Raw genomic sequence first — 24,250 nt, 5'->3', positions numbered from 1 at the left:
TTTCAAATAGTTTAAATTTAGCGTCAAGGCCTAAGCCAAGTAAAATTTTTGTATTCACACCCGTAATGTAGCTTGACATGGATTTAAGAACTCAGGTGAGTTTTCTGTTCCCGAGAACAGCAATGTGATACGCTGAAGCCACAACAAAGTCCCATCTTTTATTTGCTATACTTAAGTCATGTTTTAAAAATTGGAGAGAAACCATTACTTTACTATTTTACCTGCATCACTGTGTGCCGCATTTTTCACTCTTCTCTATGCAGTGCTAGGTAGAGTGGTGGCCTGAGATTCAGCAGTACCCAGAGCTGTTAAAGTATGTTCAGAGTAACTGCAAAATATCTGGAAATGAAGTAGCAAATATAGTGCAGATGCATGAAAAGCTTTACAAGTAAAGAAAGGTTTCCAGACATTTATTTCTGGAACTGTACACCAGGTATTAAAGTACAACAAATACAAAATAATGCTCAAAAAATCAGTGTTTATGTACAAATATTAAAACCAATGCAATAACAGCGACTTCCTCTTGAACATCTGATACTAAAACATGTTCCGATTGTCACTTGATTTGTTGTTATGCACAGGGTACTTACTCTGAACGGAGAATAACTGGAATCTCTGTTTTATTAGGAAGACTATATCCATTCCTACTTTATTGTACAATTGATAGTATCTTCTCCTCCTCTTTCAGTGAAAAATAGGAATAAAAAAAATAGTAACCTTGTCATTATCTTACAAATTACTGTATTTCGTTTCCCTGTAGACAATGTGCTTGTAATGCTGGGCAAATAGTGTCCCTGTTGGTCAGTTTTTCCATTAGTTTACATTCAAACTTGAAATACTCACTAGAGACTTTGGTTAAATTAAGTAGTGTCACTGTGTTCTACTTGAACTTAAGGTTTCCTACATTTTTGACTCTCAGTTTCAATTGCAAAATTCATTGACCTAATTGTATACAATTTCATATTTCTCAAACAGTATTGTACATCCTTCAAGTAAATTCAGCAGTTTGACCATGACAAGAGGAAGACTAAACACTTCAGAAACTAGCATGAAAAGATGATGTGTGACCAACTGAAATACAGGTATTGCTATAATCACAGCACCAGTTACACGTCTAAATGAATGTGCTACCCTCTTCAGATTCCCTGTACATAAAAAGGATACATTTAGCAACACTGCAATTGCCCATTATGGATTTTTTTGGTTTGTTGTATGAAGAAAACATGTGGCAAAGGACAAAGAATTCATCACTGTTTGTTATAAGAATTGTGCTTCACCATCCAAGAACCAAGGCATTCTAATTTCTTCGTATGGTTGCAATTCAGTTATCTCCATGCTGACTTTCAAAATGAAATTCTTTTAATAAACAGTAACAAGTTCTCCATTTAAAATGTTTAAACTGAGAGGAAAAAAAAAGTAAGTCCAGCTTTTAAAAGAAAAGTTCAATAAATAGGTATTTTACATGGATAAAGTCATAGTGGTACAAATTTATGAATGTCACATCAAGCATGCACAAAAATGTTACTATACACAGAAGTAGTCAGAAAATATTGAAAGAGATATCTAAAAAGATATGAAGAATTTACATATTTACGAAATCTTGCAAATTATTGCCTCATTTTAACAAGGAATTAAAAGTAAACGATACCAGCTAGCTAGCCAACAGGCTAAGTAAGATCAGCATTTATATTAGACTACCTGGAATTCACTTTTCTCTCATATCATTTTCTGAATTTTGGTCAAAGTCTTTATTAAATAACTAAAGTGTCCTTTCAACTTGCTGACAACCCAAACCTTAGACAAGTCTCTGCCTACATTAAGAGCCCAGCAATGCATAGATAAACTGAATATATTACTGCATCAGCTAATGAGAATGGGCATGTTCATTTAAGTGCAACTGGTATAAGCATTCAGTCATCTTTGTATAATGATTTTTTGCAGACCAGCCACTCACTGTAAACCCATAGATAAACTTGAATGTATAACAATGGAGGATTTATGGCCAGTATTTTACAAAATTACTTAAAATGGGTTGATTCATAAACAAAAGAAACAAGGTACAAAGCTCAGCACAAAACACAGCAGTAAGAAGCTGAGAACTTGGCTAACAATGTCCAGAGTACAACACAGGCCCAAGGCTACCCGTTATTTACTGTGTACTTAATTAAGTTACATATTTCAGATGTTTAAGAACTGATTAAAAAAATTATATCTACTTTTGTCCACTGTGCTAAATTAATTTGTTTTTAATATGGTAAATGTGCTATTGCATAAACACTTCAAAGCAATCCTCATTGCAATGCTGTAAAGAAAATTCCATATGCTGCATCTGAAACTCGGGATGGCAACGCAGTTCACAGTACGCATAATAAATACCCTCTTCCCTTTCAAATATTAAAGTCACTAGTTTCTAATTACTCAGCATAACCTTGAAGCAACTATTACAAATATCAACAATGCAAACAATCACTTGAATAATGAAAACAAATTAGTGGCAATTAAATCCGTAATACAAAACAGTGCAAAGAAAAAGTATGGAGGAAAAAAGGCAATCCTACTGAAGTAAGGTTCAGGCTCCCATTAAACACCCTGCAAGCTGTATGCTACATCAACCTGTCACAAGCCAATACTGCGCTTGGTTTGACTCTCCTACAGGAATTGCAACAAACAAACTTCCTGGGTGGCTAAATTGGTTCAAAATAAAAAGGTTCAAACCAAAAAAATTTAGTGAAGGTAAATAGTTGCTTTCGTGGGAGACATTTTTACTCATCCTTTCCCATTTGACCAAGGAAGTGAAGTGCCACTTTGAAGCCAATGACTTGCCAAAACAAATAAATGCAATCCATGCTAAATAAAAACTTACAAGCACGTACTTCAAGGTTCTACTATTCCCGTGTAAACTAGACAGTCCCTAAAAACTTAACACTTTGAACTGCAGTGCTCCAAACAATTTAAAATGTAGACTGTTTGTTTAGTGGTAAATCCTAAGCTGTGAAGACTGTAGCTTTATACAACATCAGCTACTTCAGAAAAGTTAAGGTATATGATTGCATTACTCTTCAAAGTCATGGACAAAACCTACCCAAATTCAATATAGCCTAAAAGTCATCTGTTTAAGCCAGTAAATTTCAAGTACACAGACATCTACAGAAGCATGATTACTCTGTGTAAGGTAGCCATGGCCTATAGTTTTGCAACAGCATCCAAATGTAGATCTTCACTTTACTCATGTTAAGTTCCTTGTGCTAGCTTCCACTAACATGAATTTGCTGTTTTGTAAACTGAAGTGCTCTAGTTTAATATCACATGAGTAAAGGTTCCATTTAAAAAACATCCTTGGATGTTTGTGCAGTTTAAAGTAAAGAAACCCATCCCTGCCTTTACAAGGGGAAAAAAAATGCTACATTGAGCAGGGATCAGGATTGGTACCTGTAAACATTGTTATTTCACTGCATTCATTACGGCAAAAGTAACTTAAGACTAAAAAGCCACTCCAATCTGTTCAGAACTTCTGTGCTGGTTTTGAAACGGTGGCCTCCGTCTACAGGCTTTAAAATAAAACTGAAGCAGAGCTTAAAGCTGCACTACAGAGTTCTTTTAGTCCCAAACTCTGTCAAACATCCTATGACATTTCCACATTTATGGACTGAAAAAAGAAATTACTCTTGATAAATCAAGATATAGTTCTATACATACAAAGACATCACTGATGTCATAAAGTTCAAACTTCCAGTGAAAGACTAGGCAAACCTGATAGCTCCCATCAAGTTTACTACTACTGCATAAAGTACCCACTGTTTGTTTAGTTTTCCACAGTCATTCTGAGTGAAGGGCAGCATGTTGGTGGAGAGTGTGGGTATTGATAAAACCATTTGTCTCACTTGCAGATAGACTGCTGAAGTCAGCCACTGAAACAGCCATTTTGGCACTGGTAATGTGGTGTGTGTGGTTCTCAAAGTCCACACCAAGGTTATTTACAGAGACATCATTCATGAAAGACTCTGGGACAGCAATTCCCATTTTCAATCTCTTCGCAGGTCTTTCTGTCTCCTCACTGCATATGTTCATTTGGTTTAGCTCTGAATGATAAAAGCCAGTCTCAAATAAATTAAAACAATCACTTTCACCATTGCTAGGCAAGTTAAGCAATTCTTCTGTTCCAACAGGCACATGATTAACTGGTGCTCGTGGTAAGCTGTCCATGGGAGGGAAAGTGTCATCCAGGCAGTTCACGTCTGAAGTGTGGCAGACTGTAGCTACACTGTTTGTCAGTGCTGCAAAATAGATGAACACAAATGCAAATGAAACAGTTGTTTGCATAATTTTAACAAAGAGATTTATTTTTTTTCTTGACTTACCTGTCAACTCATTGGCAGTGATAGAGTTAAGAATGCTCAGCTGCTGATCAGGAATGATTTCTGTTCGACTGTTAGATGTTAAGGCTGAAGAATGGACTGCTCCACCAAGGGATTCTGCTTCATCTACCAAACGATCCATGTAGTCCCTGAAAGAATATTGCATCCACCATGTATCATATAACCAGAAAACAAGACCTATAAATGATGATGGATTTAATTTCAGTTGCCTTGGCCACTGAGGCATTACAATGCAGTGTCAGAAAAGGGAGGGGGGAGAAGTCTTCTACATTTATGATTTCCAACAGAAAACATATTTCAAGAACATTTTACTTACGTAACTCCAGGATGATGGTTATATCTCTTCTTTCCAAATCTTGTTTGCTGAGCAAAGTAATCATAACGTTCTGACTTCTTCCACATGTAATAGAAAGCCACACACTCAGCCACTGTTCTGGTTCTTACCTAACAGGCAACAAGAAGAACTGAGAAGATTAATGCAAAGACTTAGGTTTTGTCATCTTCCAATTCCAACTTCTGCGATATTATTAGTTTTTACTGTTCTGGAACAACCAAATTTCCTTAGGAGACTTCAAACAGATCTGCAGTTTCAAATAAGTATTACATTTGTTTTATTCTATGTATCATTTGCCTTCTTTTTAAAACTTTATTGAAACTCTATATCTGAAGTACTTACATATATATATATATATACACCCACAAAGCCACTTTTAAACTGTTAGACAGATGTTCCCTTATGATGGAAAAATCTGAGCAAATTGAGGACCTAAGAGAAGTGAAGCAGAAAAGACTCTAGGTACGTATTCCTTTTGGTAAAGTCCAGAATTGTGGAGGCTTTGACAACAGATAATTACAACAGCAAATGCTTACACAACAAAATAAAATTGTAGTCTTGTTGAGAAGGTATAAAGGACTCAAAACTCATTTTGATTTACGTTAACTGTTTGTCTCTTTCCCCAAAATGGAGGTTGCTCTGTGAAGTCAGATTCCTGGAGAAAGAGTCATTATTTCTACCTATACTTATATTCATTTTTTGATGCAGAAACATTTTGCATCATCATCAACCCACAGGTCTAGTTTAAGTTTTACAACTATAATATGCACTTTTATCCAGATACAGTCTGGCAGTAAAATAAACTTGAGTTTAATCAAACTTACACAAACATCATCAGCAAATCCAAAATGCCTTGTGTGTAGTGTAAACCTTGCTAGTTTAGACATATATGTACCAGGCAGGGGAGGAAATTAACAGGTGTCCATATGATAGTCCCATTTAACAACAGTTTCCAGTGCAGTGACAGAGAAATATATGGTGAAGCTCCTCCATACACTAAATCTTGTCTAGCTGATACTTTCAGTATACCAAGGACATCACCTTATGCCAGGTCCCAGAACTTTCCCTAAACTTTCTGGCATTTTATCTACTTGTCAAAAAAAAACCCCAAACAGTGGATTTCTTACACAAATTCTGGTCCATAGTGACAGATACATCAACACATGTACTTTGTTCCGTGTTAGAAAAAAATATTTTTAATCTCTGATGCATCAATGTTTATTTGTAAGGTCCCCTTAAAATCTGAATCACCTAAATATTATTTAGGATGGGTTAAACCAGGTACTGAGCAAGACTAGCAGACTGTTGTTAAACAGCAACCACAACCCTATAAAGTTTACCTGAAATACAACAAGAACACCAGACTCCTAAAGAAAAAAAATTTCAATGTGGTATCAAAAGCATAAAGGAGACATACAGGAAATTTTGAAACATTCGTATTGTCAACTGTTGCTCTTTGATAAAAAAAAAAATCCCTGTTATTCAGGCACAGAGGAGTCAATCAGAAGCAATCCAGATCAAGATTAGAACTCCTCTGCTGCTCAGAAAAGTGAGTCCTGATGGATGACTACACTTCATGAAAACAAAGAGCTAAGCCTGATTCTGTAAACTTGCACCTACCTGCTTAATTTAAGCAAAGGAGCATTCTCCCTTCCTACAGCCATGGTACAGAAGTACTGCACTTCTAGGAGAGGCACACATTTAAACTGAGTTGTAATGCACATGCATAAACAGAAGTAATGTCAACACATCGATTTCAGAGGTAATACATTGATTCATCGTGCAATGCCTAAGGATTCTAGTGACGTCTAAGGAAAAAACTAGTGCAAAAATGCCAAACTGGTTTTAATACTGTTCTTGTTTCCCTCTTCTGTACAGCTTCTGACAAACATATTGCTTTTACATATTTTCAGCATCGTATAGTTTACTAATTCTTCCATTTAACTGTAAAATACCAACCTTGTTTTTCTGTATGAGATGAAAGTCTTTTCCATAAATCAGAAGTGCATGTTCAAAGCTTCTGCACTCTTCTTCTGTCCATGCTGTCATCTCTTCTAGACAATTACAAAAGTAGCATGAGAAACCGGATTTTGCTCACTAATCTTTCACAAATAATAAAATTTTTGTTCCTAATGGATGAATATCCAAACACATTCTAAAAAAAAGTAGATCAGTTACTTAGATCCATGTTATTTCATCTACTGAATGAATATCCTACCTGAAATATAACATTCTTCTTTATAAAGAATCTTCTAGAAGAGTTTGATTTCTGAAATCTTTCAACCTTGAGGGCAAATGATATTTAAAACAATCACTGCCTTGAGGGCAAATGATATGCAAAAGATGTATTATTTTTTAATAAGTTTGTTGTCAAAAGAATATTTGATTGCTTCAGATAGGTAATGTTCTCAGTATTTCTTCTTACATAGGATACAAAGAACAGTGGTTGTTGGAAAAAGGAGTGAAGAAAAATCCTGTTTTAAAAGATGACCCTGCCTTGAGTGAGTGAGCAGTACTTTGGTTCAGGCATCACAGACAAGAAGGCCTGACAGCTCAGCCCTGATGTGCAAAATAGATTTTTGGACAAACAACAACACAACACAAAAACTCTTCTTACTTTCCTATCTTGAATGTGACTTTGGGTATATACATAAATAAGGAGGGATTTTTCAGGCATCTTACAATCATAATGGTGACCCAAAAAGTTTCCATTCAACTAATATTTAAAACCAATGGGGGACCCCCCCCCTCCACATTTCAAAACATTTCTGGAAGCAGACACTGAAACCAAGACCTTTGTGCTCCCAGATGAAGGTGATAATTACTCCACTGCACTGCCATGCTCTTTCTTTCTCAGCCCCATTAATTTTTTACTCCATACTAAGAGTCTTCAACCTTTGAAGAGAAGAAAATATCCCCATGTAAAGTCTCACTGTTGAAAAACTATCCTAGGAGCGGTGGATTTTTAATTCCCACACTGAGAATAACAGTGAGCTTCAGTAGGTAGAGATCATAACATAATGGTTACTCTAAGAGGCAGGCACTGACAATATTACAGAATCACAGAATCATTAAGGTTGAAAAAGTCCTCAGAGATCGAGTACAACCTTTGACCAAACACTAGCAACTAAACAGGAGCACTAAGTGCCCTATATGTCCAGTCATTTCTTGAACACCTCCAAGGAATGGCGACTCCACCACCTCCCTAGACAGTCCATTCCAATGTTAAACCACCCTTTCAGGGAAGAAATTCTTCATAATATGCAATATAAACCTCCCCTGGTGCAGCTTGAGGTCATTTCCTGTCATCCTGTCACTAGTTGTTTGGGAGAAGAGAACCAATCCCCACCTGGCTACAACCTCCTTTTAGGTAGTTGTAGACAGTGATAAGGTTACCCCTGAGTTTACTTTTCTCCAGGCTAAACAACCCCAGCTCCATAAGCTGCCCCTCCCAGGATTTGTTCTTCATACCCTTCCCCACTTCACTGCCCCTCTCTGGACATGCTTCAGCACCAAAATGTCCCTTTTGAAGTGAGGGGCCCAGAACTGAACTCAGGATTCAAGGTATGGCCTCACCAGTGCCAAATACAAGGGGAGAATCACTTCCCTGGTCCTACTGGCCACACTGTTCCTGACAGAGGCCAGGATACCATTGGCCTTCTTGGCCACCTGGGCACACTGTCTGGATCACATTCACCTGCTGTCGACCAGCACCTCCAGCTCCTTTTCCTGCTTTTCAGCCACTCTGCCCCAGCCTGCAGCATTGCCAGAGTTACTGTGACCCTGGTGCTGGATCCAGCACTTGGCTTTGTTGAACCTCATACAATTGGCTTTGGCCCATCTCTCCAGCCTGTGCAGATCCCTCTGCAGAGCCTTCCTGTCCTCCAGCAGATCAACACTCTCACCCAACTTGGTTATGCCTGCAAATTGACTCGGGGGCACACTGATGAAGATATTAAATAGAGCTGCCCACAATACTAATCCCTGGGGAACACCACTTGGATTTAACTCCATCACCACTTTCTGGGTTCAGTCATCCAGGCACTTTTTACCCAGTGAAGAATGCACCTGCCCAAGCCACGGGCCGCCAGCTTCTCCAGGGGAATGATGTGGGAGACAGTGTCAAAGGTATTTTTCAATCCTGAAACAGAACTCTAAATTCTAGAGAGGTACTGAATTTAGGATATAGTCCTGCAGCCGATGCTTTGTTTAGGCCTATACAATCTCTTCTTCTACACGAGGTGTCTGAAGCATTCTTCTAATAGTCCTTATTGTGCCTTTCAGCTTTACCTTAGTGTCCTGGTTTTGGCTGAGATAATGTTCTTCCTAGTAGCTGGTACAGTGCTGTGTTTTGGACTCCATACAAGAATAAAGTCGGTAACACACCGATGCTTCAGTTGTTGCCAAATTGTACAATCAAGGATTTTTCAGTGTCCCATGCTCTGCCAGCGAGTAGGTGCACAAGAGGCCTGGGTGATCATGGCCAGGAGAGCTGACCTGAACTGGCCAAAGAGACCATACCACAGACTAACGTGCTCAGTATATAAACTGGGGTGAGCTGGCTGGGACGGGGCAATCACTGCTAGGGACAGGCTGGGCATCAGTCAGCAAGTGCTGAGCAATTGTATTGTGCATCACTCACCCTTCTGGGGGTTTATTCCTCATTTCATTACAATTATGATTGCTATTATTGTCATCAGTGTCATTAGTATTGTCACTATATTTTTTTGATTCAACTATTAAACTGTTCTTAGCTCAACCCACAAGTTTTACTTTTTTTCCCTCTGATTCTTTTCTCCATCAGCTAAGGAAGTGGGCTGGGGGCAGGGAGGGTGGTGTGATGTGCAGAAGTAGTGAGCTACTTAGTAGAAGTAGTGTGATACTTAGCAGCTGGGGTTAAAGCAGGTCACTTGTCTTTCACAGTACTCAACTTGTAAACACTCAAGTTTCCTTTGGAGGAGCTATCTGCCAGAACACGAACTTATACCAGGGCTCATAATCCATTTGTACTTTATGCAACACATATGCAAAAATACAGGACAGTGAACTGTTTTTGTTAAATGATAGACTCTGATTTTCATTTAAGGGAATAATAATTAATGGGGACAAACAAGATAGAAGCTCATTTTGCAGCAAAGCTATGGAACTATTCAGTAGAACCAGTTTAGGGTTGGCATAGCACAATGTCAGCATAGTGAGGAGGAGAGTGGGGCTTATTTATGTACCCAGCCACTTTCTCCTGATTTTGGTACAAATGTCATCAGATCTCAAAAAGATACTAGATTATGTGTGAGAACTGCCTTGTAGGAGCAGAATCACCACTCTCTCCAATCTGTGCCATTGTTACAACAACAGTTGTTGTAACTGAAGAGAAGGTCAAAAGTAAATCCTCAACCTTTCCACACATTGCAAACTTCTGTAGCAGAATTTCCAGCTGGCCAACCATCAGATTATACTGAATTTGTGCTAAAGTCATCATGGATAGTGATGTGCTCGTTGATCTGATTCTTACTCAAGGTTTTCCCACAAAACATTTTTTTTTCCAAACACACATTTCTGAAAAACCAGGTACTCTCTCTTACCCTGGGACACCTTTCCATTTGAGCAGTATCTCTCAATTGCTTCTTTAACATTATGGCTACTTTTAAGAAGTTCATACAGCGCCTATAAAATGGAAAAAGATTTCAGATCAAAGTTTTCCAATTTTCAACCCAGACCTCCAAAACTAACCACCCAGAGAGCCTATCTAATGTAAGAAAAAAGAGGATTTGTTTATGAATATGATGAATATTTAAAAATAACAACCAAAAGTAAAACCATCTAAAAGTTGAGACATGGTTTAATTAAAAAAAAAGTAAAATCTTATATGCAATTATTAAAAAAGTTAAATTTGTCAACAGTATGACAATCAGAAACATCACAGATCACAACACTGCCAACAATCAAATACTTGTGATTTTTAAGTATGTGCATAAAATTACAAGTAAGATCCTGATGCAATAACATCCAATTAAGGAATGAAGAAATTGAGTACTGGTGCCATTACAATACAAGGCAGAGAAAGAGAACACACAGTAATTACAAAGCAATGTGTCACAAATGGAACAAGATATAAAACGTACTTGTTCATTGTCCCGTGTATGTAGTCCTTCAGGAATTCTGCCAATCATTTTTTCATTTCCTGTTCTTAAGGAGGTTTCAAAAAGGTATTCTTTAACTTTACTTTCTGAGATCACATCAGGTTTCCAAAGTAAATGGTCTTCATTTTCATAAGCTGATAAAACAGAAATCCATTAGTGCCAGGTGTGACATTTTTAAGGGTGTAACATCAAAAGCTATTTCAGAAGTAAAAAGAACAGGAACACAGAAGTAACCAAATCAAGCATTATCATGCCACTTGTAAATTGCAAGTCATTACGGCTATTTAGCCATTTTCAACTAAAATTTGCCAAAAATTACTCAGCAGAATGGCAATCTAGATCTCAATGTGGCAATTTGGTTTTCCGTTCACTAACAACTGAGCACTCTTAAGAACTTGGTATGTTGCATATTTTACAAGTAATCAAGATGTACAGTCCAGTCCTCCTTCATAGCACATTGAATTATGTGTGCACCTCCTAGGCAGCTTATTTCCAGGACAAAATACTGGACATGCACAAGAGCTGGCCTGAACCTTTGCCAATATGTGCGTATGTTTCAACACCAGATCAAATTATTGATCAGAGGATCAATATATGTGATTACCATTGCACACAATGTTTCACATACTTTCTTGGCAATAAAAATTTCGAGCTATTCAATTCAAACACAGAAGCATAATGGCTGCCAGAGCGGAAAAGAATGAGATTTTCAAAGGTCTCCTGGCTTTGAACATTAAGCAGGAACATTAAGCCAAGGTGGGGAATAAAATTACACCTCTGAAAGTTCTTTTATAGTTCAAGAATATGGAAAGCTGTCAGACAGACATGTTGCAAGTGTAAAGTTTATAGGAGAGCACAGTTGCCTTCTAGCACAATTCTGGTAGCTTGGATTATATAGCACAAATGTAAGCCCCTGTTTGCCATCACTAGCTCCTCAGGGGGTAGAGGAAAGGCTTTCATAGAATCGTCCACCCCTACATCCAGGTCCAACCTTACAGAGCACTGCTGACATTCAGCTTCAGCTTCCTTTATCAACCAAGGCAACACAGCACTTTTTGTTCGAGTCCATGACTGATAATCTCAGAAGGAGCTCCTCGAGCTCTCTGATCTCGGAGCCATCCCTTTGCTCTCAGCCATGCCATCAGACAAGACCCTCACTGATTCTCTCTAGTACCAGCTCATTACAGAGAAAGTTGTCAGATTAACCTCTCCTTGGTCATCCTCCGATTATTGGCACTTCCTTAGTTCTTGGCTGAGGAGACATCAAGATGTGTAAATAGTAAAGAACTATCCATATAAATCTGGTTCTTACTCCTCCATTTCTCATCACCCATCAGCATCATGCTTGAATCTTAGAAAATCAGAGGCTTCCCCAGATCTTAAGCAACACATGAGATGTTCACTTCTTAACACTTCCAACTCCATTCATATCAAACATTCTTATTCCCTATTGCAAAGGAGTATTCTTCAAAAAAGCAGGTAGTAATGTTGAAAAGACTTGATATAATTAATTTAAATAATATCCCCATTAAAAGCTACAGTAACAGAACACAAGTAACTTACAGAATATAAAAAATTTACAGAAAAACCCTCAAATGCTCTTTGTTTCCTATTATTATATCACCCTAACTGCTTTTTAATTTCATAGCTGTTCTACCCATGAGCAAATTTTTTTCATTATTTGCTTTTTTTAATTCCACAGCTGTATGTGCCAGGTTTTTAAAGATACAAAATAAAACTCTACTAAATAAAGTTCTTTTTCTATTCTAGCACCACTAAGTTTTTAACATAAATCTGCAATGGAATAACATCATATAAAAAATATCACATTTTTTTAAGAGATGGTGTATCAGGACCTATATCAAAGAAATATTTTTTTCCATGTCAATTTTGTAACTCACATGGCAGTACTTGCCAAAACACAAGCACAGAAAAATACTGTTTGGAAGATCTTCAGTGTGAACTAAGTTACATGTTCATAGCCTTGTACTGATTCTCTGATCAAAATATTTCCTTTTTGACCCACAGTTTGTTTCCTCCAAATTTTACCAGATACTTCAGCATTAACTCTCCAGTTTTGTCTTCAGAATGTTCTCTCCAAGGTGAAGAGTGACACTTCTGAGATATAATTAATGGTTGTGTTACTTTAGTTTTCTAGTGCCTTCTTTAAAGGTCTCTGAGACTTCAGCTAAGTCATTGAATTTACCTTAAAAATTTAAATAACATTCTTCCATCAGGTGTTATGTATGAACATAAAAAAACTAGTATGACAGTCAGAAGAACTTACCCTTTTCATTATCACTGCATCTGCCAAGGTAAGCTGGAATTTCAGCCTGGTATTGTGAACCAACCATTATTTCCTGAAAATGTAATAACAATAAAGAGAAAAAGTTATTAACAATATTCTGTGTATGGAAGCATTAAGTGTAATTAACTTGGCATTTCACAGAGAATTCCAGAATTAAGATATTTTTGATACATACTATAAATCTTAATAGATTTTTCTTAACTGTAAATTTTTTTTTAATTTTAAGAAATATAATTATTACCTTCCTCAAATCTTCAGATGAATTACCATGGTCTGCCTCTACATCTTCACCATCAGATTCCTTATCTCCATCACATGTGGTGTTTGCTTCAGACAAAAAGAGGGGAACTTTTTTAGCGAGGAAGAATTTTCAGTTCAAACATAAAACTACAAGATACACTTTACTTTTGAAAGGAGTATCTGCTTTTAGTCAGGGAGACACTTATTATATAATGAGTCTGTTGATCCACATTTCTATCAAAATCAAAGTACCATGAAGTCAGAACATATTGGTACTTATATACTGCAGAACTGAAACATTTATCATCACTGCAACTGAGACAACCTACTGTATTTCCAATAGTCAAAAGGAAATGAGATCATTTTTCTTCATCTATTTTTTCAATAAAAGCTTACACCTTAGAGAAAACCCAGAAAACTTCCAGGGCTATAACACAGCCTCAGGTTAATGACAAAGAGTAAAGCTGAAGGCACATCTTTATCACCTACTAAAACCTTTCATCAGAAGTTTTAATGGGCACTCAAAACACTCCTCTAAAAAAGTCTGCCTTAGTAGGTGTGAAGATACAGGACAGACACACCAAGTAGAATAAGTAAAAGCCAACAATACACTGCTTATTCTTCTTTAATCTTTTTCCACTCCTCAGGAGGAAATACAACAGAGCTCTCCAACCAATTCAAATACAGTACTCCCTTAGAATAACTCATACTTCAGAATCTGGAACGTTGTGGTACTAGGCTTGAAGTAATTCTATTTTTACAACTGTATAATCCCCAACAGAACGGAATTTACAGTTCTGATATGATTACAGCTATTTTGTATCCTCCAACTTCAGAAAAAAACACAAATTGAAAAACTAAAATTGAATTTTAGCTTCATCACAAATAAAAAGAATCACAAACATCAGAGACAATATCCAAGACTGCATGGACTGAGGCTCTTCTTCTGTAATCATTACTACAATCACCAGTCTGTCTCTTTTTGGTTTCACAAGTAGCAAGCAAGAAGCTAACCTGAATGCATGAAATAATATGCCTGGACAGTCAGAGGCAATTATTCTATCAAATTAATGTAAATTCAACAAAATAGCCTATGTTATGTATTATACGTGTTTATCTTAATGTTATCTTAGTATCTGAGAAATAGACAGAAATCAGAAAAAAGATGGAACTGCTAACAGTAAAGAGAACTGGTATCTCCTTCTTGAAATGGTGGATATTTGATTTTAAAGTGTCCAGCCTAATGTTCCAACAAAGTAACATTTTGATATAAAACAATGACATTTGAGAACAAAGATGACAGTTTCTTAATCCTCAGTAATATGAGGGGGCAAATACTTTTTTTCTAAAAAGGTGCCACATTTTAAATGTCATATTAATGAACAGTTCACAAATGCCATAAGTTCTGGAGTTTGCTTAACTGAAAAAGGGACCTTATAATTTTTTTTGTATCTCTCTTTCAATACAAATGTCTTACTTTTATGACACAGTAGCATTTGAAGGGCTATGATTGCTGGTGATTGAGGCAGCACACTCCCTTTAACCTCTCCTTCTCCAGAGCAATGAAATCCCCCATGGAATAGCTTGCCAAACTAAAACTGTGACAAAAATCCTCCACGTTGCTCTAACTCAAGAACATCAGTGAACAAATGGGATGCAAGAGGCAATGATGAGTATCTCATCTGGGTTGGATACCTGAACCACTGGTTCCCAGATCTTTCTCATTATAGCTCCCTGGGCAGGGAAATTTTGGTGGCCATGGATTTACAGGCCCCATCCCATATAAAACTACTTTGGCTCACCCCATGAAGTCCTATGGAAAAGCGCTGAATGTGTGAAGGGAAATAATCACAAAGACACTGTGTCCCAGCTCACATCCACAGGCTACATGGAGGAGTCCCTGGCTTAAAAGCAGCAGCAAAAATCTTAGTAGAGAAACACTAATTTAAAAGAATGGGTTACATATTCACTAACATATTCACATGCATTACATATTCACTGAAAATCATGAAGGGTGTTCCTCAATACTGTATTAACTATTGATTATGAAGATATTTTATTCATAGAGAAATTAATTTTACTTGTGCTTTGAGCAGAGAACCAAATAGAAGTCTTTAAGGTAATCAGTAATACCAACCAAAGGCAAAGTGCATGTAGGACATCCTGCAAAGCACTATTTCTCAACTCCTGGTACAGTAAGCACTACTCTGCAATTTCGACATTTTAGGGCACAAAGTTATATATAATGCTAAGACTCTTTGAGTACTATTATAAAATCAGGTTTCCTACATCTTAGTGGCCGAGGAAAGAAGTCGGTAGCCTCATGTGAAGTAACTGATGGTGTCAAGTCATCAGCAGAGGACTGTGTTTCTTCATCATCACCCGACAAGAGGTCTTTAGCGATTTCCTCCTGTATCATTAAAATAAAAAAATAAAACCACAGACTGACTATTAAATATAGACTGGTGAGCACGTAGATTCAGAAAATTGTTAAGTCTCATTAATTAAAATGACTTACTTTACCATAAGAAAATGTAGCAGACTGTACTCCCTTAATTGAAAAGCTAGTTTGCTCCTCCTAAATCTAAGAACAAATATAATGGTTCATTTCACAGTCAAACATAGAAGACAAAGGGCAAATTTACCCCTATTACAGCAAACACACAAGAATTAAGTCCTGCAAGCATCAATCTCAGATGTTCCTCCAGTTGCTTCCCGTAAAAAGCACCAGTGTAAACGGCCTCACATATTTAACATTCTATCATTCTTTGCATCACAGATACACTGAAGCTTTAAAAGCCCCCTCAACTCTGGGGAAAAACAGACAGGGTTTTTTGTAGACTTTTGCTGAGAGGACAGTTACAGATAATAGACAACTTTCCAAACCACAAAAGAGTCGACGTTTTTGCAGGTTAAAGAAAAGATATTATGAAATAAACATCACACTTCCTCCACAAGCAAACATGTTTGAACCCCTCAGATAGAGATTTGGAAGGGAAAGAACTGTATCAGATAACAAGCCAATACATTTTGTAGCCTCAACACAATCGTGAATCCTAATGAGAATCAGATGTGCAGCGCCATCATTACACCCTTCTTTCTGCGGAGTTTACCATTACATCATACTCACAGGAAAAAAAAAAGAAAAAAATAGACATGTACTTACTACTTGCATACTTTATAAGCTCAACTACAAGCTGCATATGCTTTGTAGCCAAAAATCTCAGAATTTAAAGTTAACTTGCAAAACACAAAAGCTGAAATTTCAGGTTTTTACTTCAGCAATGCAACATATATAGTCACTGCACATAAACCAATTTCTCTCTCACTCCCCAAAGCTGAGACCTTCCCAAATGATATGCATTTGAAAATAAAATTCCAGAGCATTCAGGATTCCATTTCAAAGTTATACACAACCATTTCTGTACTTGATGTGTGCTGGAAGTCAGAATTATTTCTGGACATTACACATATTAATGAAAAATCTCATTTTTTAACAAAAAAAAACCCAGAAGAAACAACAAGCCACCTACTTCAAAGTTCTCTGCATGTGTTTTAGAAGAACTATTAATATATTCATTTCTGTTTTGTACTAATATAGTGCCACTAAAGTTGCTACGCATTTGAAGCTGTCAAAATTATTATTAGAACTAGATCCTGAATATCCTTGAAAAGGTAGGAGTTCAAAATAATAATGTATATTGAAATTAACAAAGATATATATTTTATATATAAAGAGAGAGTGAAACATGATTTAAGGTTGCCCAGATTTCTGCTTTTAAATAACAATTCAGGGGAAAACGGTTCTGACTTACTTTATCTAGAGTCATATCTGGAAGTTCATCTGCAAGTTCACTTGGAGAGCTATTTGCACTGGAACCTGCCATAACTGGAATCGTGGGTTCATAGCCATAGAATGCCAGCAAATCTTCCAGTGGCATGCTTCCTTCCTAATATAAGAAGATTTACAACATTTCAACATATTGCCAAATACTTGTAAACAGTTCATGTCTGAGAGGATAGGACATTTTGAAGAACAAAAGTAAAAAACAAACAAATTAAAACTCAAATGAAAGCAGGAATGATTAAAATATTTTAAGGCATGGTACTGAAGATCGTGATTCCTGATGGAAATAATACATGAACATGCCTCTTGGCATACAGTGAAGTCCTGTCAGGGAAAACTGTTTACTGCATGAAACTATAGACTAAGTATTAAAAATGTGCTCATTATTTGATTCATACAATAGAGCAGGATTTGTCAATATTTCAAGACAGAAATGCAGAAAAACTCAAAGACTTAATTCCTACATAGCTAAAGCTGCACATGTGCAAACCTCCACAAAAGTAAACTAATATAGCAACTTTTAAGCCCTCCCTTTCATCTCCTGCACAATGTATTTTATATTAACCTTTGAGAAGGTAACAGGAGAAAGACAGCTAAGAAGAGAAGGCAAAAATCAAGAGAGACTTGATTTATAACTTGTTTTTTCCAATAGTTTTTATTGAGTGATTTTAGTAAGCATCATCATAGTCGCATTCTAATACAATTAATAAAACAATAAACAGTGAAGATTTTTTTTAGCTACCTGATTCAAGCCACCAAAGTATTAAAAATATTTTCCACTACTTATACCTTTAAAGCTCTATTACCTTTAAAAATTTGTTGAATTCATACACTGATTAAATTACTTTCTTTCTTTACTCAGCTAAGGTCTTAGTTCTGCACAGACTTTTCACAATGGTTAAAGGTAAACTCATGTCCAAGTCTTTCCAGGATCAGGATCTAAAGTAATGAAGTGTTTCAGATGAGTGGCTCTCAGTCCTTCTTCCATTACAGAAGCAGTAAGAGAACTTCATGGAGTAACAACTCAATTTTAACCACTAGACTCAGCAAGCTGCTTTACAGTATAACTGCAGGTTCATAATCAACAAAAACATAATTAAGGTAGTAAGGGAAAAAAAAAAATCAAGAGTATAAACACTGTCAACTCCACACTTAGAAAATTTGTTTCTACATGGACTATATAAACACAGCCTTGCATTTGATGCTTAAACGTTGCACTTTTCTGGAAGTCTGTTGACCAAAACCTGGAGTTATGCTGAGTGATGTAAGTGGGTCACCATACAGTAATTCAAACAGCATCAATCTGTGGGTGTTCAGCATTCAGCAAGCGTTTAGAATAGGTGATGCACTGCCACAGATGAACAAGAGGTGTAAATACAAAAAACATCTAATTAAGAAGTGTAAAATGGAATAGGAAAGGCCAAGGAGCATGCTGATCATTTTGTACACCCACCAAATGCCAAACTCATCAAACTAAGACACAGAAGTATCATTTATACAGTAAACTAACATGACCGATCATGCCTAAAACAGGACTGTTTGTTTAGAAAATCAAAACCTGACCAACAGAATGAAATACAGCTAGATGTCACTTTAATAGTATGTAAAATGTAGAGTTTCAACTTACAAGTGGTAAGTGATCTTAGATGACAGGACTCTAAAACCTTCATTAGTGATTTCTCTACTAAAGAAAATGGACTACTAAATGAAAAGAATATGAACACTAATACCTTTGAGAAGCCAAGTTTTGTGATGATGCACTACAAATCTGATTTTATTTTCTTTTAAACAAGCTGAAAATGCATTATTGCAGAAAACTGCACTATACAAACTGAAGAACAGGTTGAATGTACTTTTCCCTAGAAAAGTTACAGTATGTATGGACATTCATGAGAGGGCAAGTCACTCTTACCTTTTCCAAATCTTCGATTTCAGAGCTGAAATTTTTGCTTTCTTCCATCATTTCCTCTTCTTCAAGAGTTCGCTCATCATCATAATCATGTACCAGCATTTCTGCAGAGGGGTCAAAGTCATGATCCTCAGACGATAACGAGCCAACTGTGAAAAAATTTCACATGAAATCGCACGAATTCTTTAACGAATGGGGTCAGAACTCTCAGTGGAGTAACAAATTCATAACTATTTGACAAAATCAGCTGTTTCAGCTGACCTTCCCTTTTCATATTTATAAGCAATAAACACAGATTTCTCTCTTGATACATATAGAGTACTTGGGAAAAGTACCTAAAAGCAAAAGTTCCAGAAAGTACAATCCCAAATTAATTTTTACTCAATAAAAGGTTGTTCAAAATACCCTTGAAGTAATCATTAAGGTACAAAGCACACACATCACAAGATTTCAGATGCTGTGAATTTCAAGGCTGTGACCTACACTCTGATTCTATTTATGTGATTTACATGGTGACAACCATAGTTTTTCACTGGTAAACAGGTAACTTAGGTTCTGAATCCACTTCCTACTAACAGCAAAATAAAGTTAGACTCAATTCCAATCACTTTAGCCTCACGGATAGATCTTTTAATACAACTAATTTAATTCATAGCATTTGATCTAGAAAAATACATACAGCAGACTTTCAAGAAGTATTGAGGAAAAAACACCAGAAATAACAAAATGCTTCTAATGAATCACATTAATTAACAAGCTATTGTGACAGCTCTGTGGTCCAACAGACAGGTTTTCATGACCGAATACTCCTAAGTCATCACAAAAGTACTGTTATTATTTTAAATACACTTTGTCATTTGAAAGGTTATCATTAGATTTAGTAAGTTTTAAAGATGCAAATGTTCTGCACTAGAAGTCATGTTCTACAACAAAAATCACCAAATTACAGGGTTGTTTTGCTCTGTAATGTTCACTTTCTTATGCCTTTCTGGATGGAGAAAATAAACAGATTGGGATATTTCTCTCTTTTACTTCTGTTTTCCCCTTACGTACTAGTTCTCTGTTGCAATCCTTGGCTTACAAGCAGCAACGAAAAGAATTTTTATCAAGAATTATTTCTATGAAAAAACTTCTTCAAAAGTTTTGAAGAAAACAATTACAAATTTTCAATCCCCTTCAAAATCCTTTCTGCACTGCTTCCAGCCTTGAAAGAGACAACTGTATACACTAACACTTCTGAACCCTAAAGCATCTAATTTTTCAGCAATTATGCTAAGTGTTCATTCCTTATACACAGGTAGCTAAAGTTCATTTAGCTTGCTTAAGACAAGACTGTGAAAGTTTGTAATATCATACTATAGAGAAACATTCAGGCTAAAAATACTTTTTTATTCACATGCTATTCATATATGGTCTCACAGATCTTTCAGTTCCAGCTAACCATGTTCTACAGTTGCAGTAATGACATTATGTGTTTAATTCCCCCACTGCTGACCATAACATCCTGCTCTAGTTTTAAGGAATCACAGAAGTGTCAACTGTCTTTATCTAACCTGTATTTAAAGACCTGTCCTTCTAATTGCTGTTCTAACTGATTTTGCATTTCATGCAAGGGGAAATTCTATTCCACTGGTAGACTTTACATTAAAAAGTCCCACTTCTTCAGTGGTTCTGAGTGTTCAATATCCCACTTAGAATATTTAAAACCACACTGAAAAATACAAGCTCAAGAAATTTCACAGGAGTAGCTAAAAAAGATGACAAACAGCCAGTGCAGAAGGCAGTTGCACAGAAGCAAATATGTTCCCCAAATACCTGAGAGCAGCCCTGCTGATGTTAATTATGCTTGCTCGTGTAAAGTATTCCAAAGAACCTTAATAGCAGTTACAGCCTTAAGAATTACTTATCGTTATTTTAAACATTTTCTGTTATTACCAAAAATTCGAAAATTTAGACAAGCCTCTAATTATCAGCAACAAGAGAAACTGGTTTCTCCAGGCTACACGGATTTACTGAGATGTAGACTTAAAAGTGCCACAAAACTGTTTTCGTTTTGGGTTCCAAGCAGCCAATTTCTAACTGCAACTAGAGTTAAGAGAAAGACTACGCAGCCCATATCTCCGCTTAAGAACCTGGGAGGTGGTTAAAAGCGTGCACACGAAGCCTCAGAAAAACTACAAGAGAATAAATTTGGGAAGACGCAGCAAGGAGAGAGCGGTGCACGGGCGACAGGCCGGGTGCCAGGTCAGGAGGTGGACGAGGACGAACCTGGGCTCGAACTCCCAAAGGAAGCCTGCAGGGAAGAAGAAAGAGCGAGGTGAGAGCGAGGTGAGAGCGGGCTCCCTCCGGCTCGGCAGCAGGCAGGGTTCTTCCATCTCACGAAGCCCTGGGAGCTGCCCCCTTTCCCCGCCGTCCCGTTTTCCCCCGCTCCCCGCCGGGCTCGGCCCCCGCGTCCCCCCCACGCTGGCCTCTCCATCCCGCTCACCCTCTCCCATCCCTCCTTCCCTCGCTCCCGCCCGCGGCTCTCCGTCCCTCCTCCTCCCCTGGCAGGAGGCCCCCCGGAGACGCGCCAGGCCCGGCCGGCGCTCCCGCTCCGTCCGGCCCCGGCCCGGGCGGGACGTGACAGAGACCGGACTGGCTGCCACCTCCTTCCCGCTCCCAGCCCGGGGCTCGCTCCTCCTCTCTCCCTCCAAGCGCTTCTCCACCGCCCGCTCCCCGGCGGCGACACCGCCGGCCCGGCCCGTCCCGCGGGCCGCGCAGCGGCACCGCGGCCGACCCTCGGCCTGGTCGCGCAGGCCGCGCCGCCCCGGCCCCGCCGCCCCGGTCGGCCCCGCCGGGGGCTCCCCCGGGGGATGCGGGGCCGGCGCGGGGGCGCTGCGGGCGCGAGGCCCCGCGGGGCGGCGGGGGAGCCCCGCGCCCGGCCCGCTCACCTCCGCCATATTGGGACGATGGGGCCGAGCGGCAGCGCCGCGCCGAGTGCCCGGATGGCGCCGTGAGCCAATGGCGGCCGCGGGCCCCGGACCGTCCGTCGGCGCAGGGGGACCGGACCGGACCGGGCCGGGCCGGGCCGGGCCGAGCAGGGCGGCGGAGGCGGGGCAGCAGCGCCGGGACCCGCCGGGACCCTCCTCTGGCGGCGCCGCCCCGGCCGGCGACGGCGCTCGGCCCGCCCCGGCCCCGCCCGGAGAGGGCGCCCGCCGCACTCCGCCCTTCCCGCGGCAGGCAGTACGCGGGGGGCTCGGACAGCCCGAGGCTGGGGCGCGGGGCGGGAGCGGGAGCGGCACCTCGGTACCGGGTCCCGGTGCCGGTGTGCGGAGGGCTGCTGGCTACGCTGACGCCCACGCCCGAGGTGTCAGGAACAGAAAACACAACTCCAAAGCTTTCAGCCATTCTGCTGCGCGTCGCCTGCTGTGGTATAAATAGGGAAAGTGAAATTTACTTTACAGTGTTTTGGGTTTTTTTGAAAAAAAAAAAAAAATTTTTTTTAAATCTAAAAGTTGTGCGTCTATTACACATAAGTAATATCTGCTCCATTTCACAGAATTGTTAGGGTTGGAAGGGACCTCTGGAGATCATCCAGTCCAACCCCACTGCAAGGCAGGGTCACCTGAAGCAGATGACAGGAACACATCCAGGTGGGTTTTGAATGTTTCCAGAGAGGGAGACTCCATGACCTCCTTGGGCAGCCTGTTCCAGTGCTCTGACACCCTCAATGTAGAGAAGTTCTCCCTCATGTTGAGATGAAACTTCCTGTGTTTTAGTTTATGGTCCTTGCTCCCTGTCCTGTTGCTGGGAACCACTGAAAAGAGTCTGGCACCATTCCCTTGGCACCTGGCTTTGAGATATTTGTATGCATTAATGAGATCTTCTCTGTCTTGTCTAGACCAAACAGGCCCAGCTCCCTCAGCCTCTCCTCATAAGAGAGATGCTCCAGACCCCTCATAATCCTTGTTGCCCTCAGATAGACCTTCTCCAATAGCTCCTTGTCTTTCTTGCGGGGAGGAGCCCAGAACTGGACACAGCACTTCAGATGTGGCATCACTAGGGCCAGCTAGAGGGGGAGGATCACCTCATCGAACTGCTGGCCACACTCTTCCTGATTTCTTAGTGGTACTTTTTGTCCTGGTACACATAAAGTGGGACTGGGCTGTTTTTTGCTTAATTTCTTCATCTCGGGCTATGAAGACCGATGCTTTTAATTTTGGAGTGATGTTTCTGTTTCTGGCCAAAATTTCAATAGTCGTACTTACCTGGGGTAAGATGATGACAACATAAAAATTGCAAGACTTTGTGGAAACATACATTTTAGGAAAGTTGTAACAGTCACAGCAGCTTCATCAGTACTTTAGTCTCTTACACCTGATCAGGCTTTGCCTTTTTTCAAAGTTACCTGGTAAAAATGATCAGCTAGAGACAGACAGGCTATGTCAGAACACACTGCACATAAATATTAAGAAGAAAGATTCAATCCTTTCCACTCAAAAATTAAGAAAGCAGATTTAATCTTTTCTACCTTTGACTGGTCTGGAATGCCATTATAACCCACTAATGTTCCTTAGCCTTTCTCGGTTTTGTTCCCCCCTGTCTCAGTTTAATGAGACTGAAGTGTTTTACTAAGGAGGATGAGTTATGAGCAAGACCAAACTCCTCCCTCTAAGCAATTGTAAATCCAAATTTAAGAGGCTCCAATTCAGGAAGTATGGAGAAAGTAAAAATAACAGCCCTTTAATAAAGGATATATGTGTATTGGTAGGACAACGAAAGAACACAAAACCGACCAAACAATAATCCTGTACCCAAAAGTCCCCTTCAGAAAGGAAACAGTTCGGTACTTCCCACCTTTTGGGCAGTTCCAACCACGGTCAGCAGGGGTGCTGCTGGATCACCGGAGGAGCAGAGCCTGCCGTGCTCGGCGTTGATCTGCAGGGGACACTGTCGGGCTCTGGCGGTCGCCGCGTGTGGCCCCGGTGAGCGGGAGAAGCCAAAAATGGAGATCTTCCCTCACACACCGTGAAGGGGAAGAGGAAAAAAGGGGAAAAAGGGGGCTCTTCCCACGAAACTCACACTGTCTGCGGCTCACTGTGGCTGGGATTTCCCTC

At 39.2% G+C, this 24,250-nt stretch overlaps 1 protein-coding gene across 3 annotated transcripts; it reads right to left on the bottom strand.

The window, feature by feature from the left end:
• Window positions 1–394: 394 nt before the first annotated feature.
• MIER3 (MIER family member 3) lies at window positions 395–22,299 on the bottom strand. Of its 3 annotated transcripts, none has more exons than XM_051788299.1 (13): window positions 22,085–22,299; window positions 21,287–21,447; window positions 19,158–19,303; window positions 17,214–17,348; window positions 15,688–15,808; window positions 13,400–13,485; window positions 13,138–13,210; window positions 10,833–10,984; window positions 10,293–10,374; window positions 6,670–6,764; window positions 4,693–4,820; window positions 4,359–4,504; window positions 395–4,274 (listed from the first exon to the last, which is right to left on the bottom strand). In XM_051788299.1, the coding sequence occupies exons 3-13, from the start codon at window positions 19,254–19,256 to the stop codon at window positions 3,817–3,819; spliced, it is 1,575 nt and encodes a 524-aa protein (XP_051644259.1). In that variant the 5' UTR covers window positions 19,257–19,303; window positions 21,287–21,447; window positions 22,085–22,299; the 3' UTR covers window positions 395–3,816. The 3 variants fall into 3 exon arrangements, with proteins under 3 accessions (XP_051644259.1, XP_051644257.1, XP_051644258.1); XM_051788297.1 differs by having other exon boundaries at window positions 21,423–21,447; window positions 22,085–22,218; XM_051788298.1 differs by having other exon boundaries at window positions 6,670–6,761; window positions 21,423–21,447; window positions 22,085–22,218.
• Window positions 22,300–24,250: the final 1,951 nt, after the last annotated feature.

The sequence above is a fragment of the Manacus candei genome, unplaced genomic scaffold, assembly GCF_025592945.1.
Source record: "Manacus candei isolate 608988 ecotype Guabito, Panama unplaced genomic scaffold, ASM2559294v1 h1tg000024l, whole genome shotgun sequence".
In the NCBI taxonomy this organism is placed as follows: domain Eukaryota; kingdom Metazoa; phylum Chordata; class Aves; order Passeriformes; family Pipridae; genus Manacus; species Manacus candei.
The sequence above is the reverse complement of the archived record's forward strand: the minus strand, read 5'-3'. Positions and strand labels throughout refer to the sequence as shown.

What these genes read in the sequence shown, in the direction of transcription:
- MIER3 (XM_051788297.1), bottom strand. An exon ending in CTTTCCTCGGCCACTAAGAT is followed by an intron (nt 13,486 to 15,687) that starts GTAGGAAACCTG and finishes TTTTGTCTGAAG; the next exon opens with CAAACACCACATGTGATGGA. An exon ending in ATGCAGTGATAATGAAAAGG is followed by an intron (nt 10,985 to 13,137) that starts GTAAGTTCTTCT and finishes CTGTTTTATCAG; the next exon opens with CTTATGAAAATGAAGACCAT.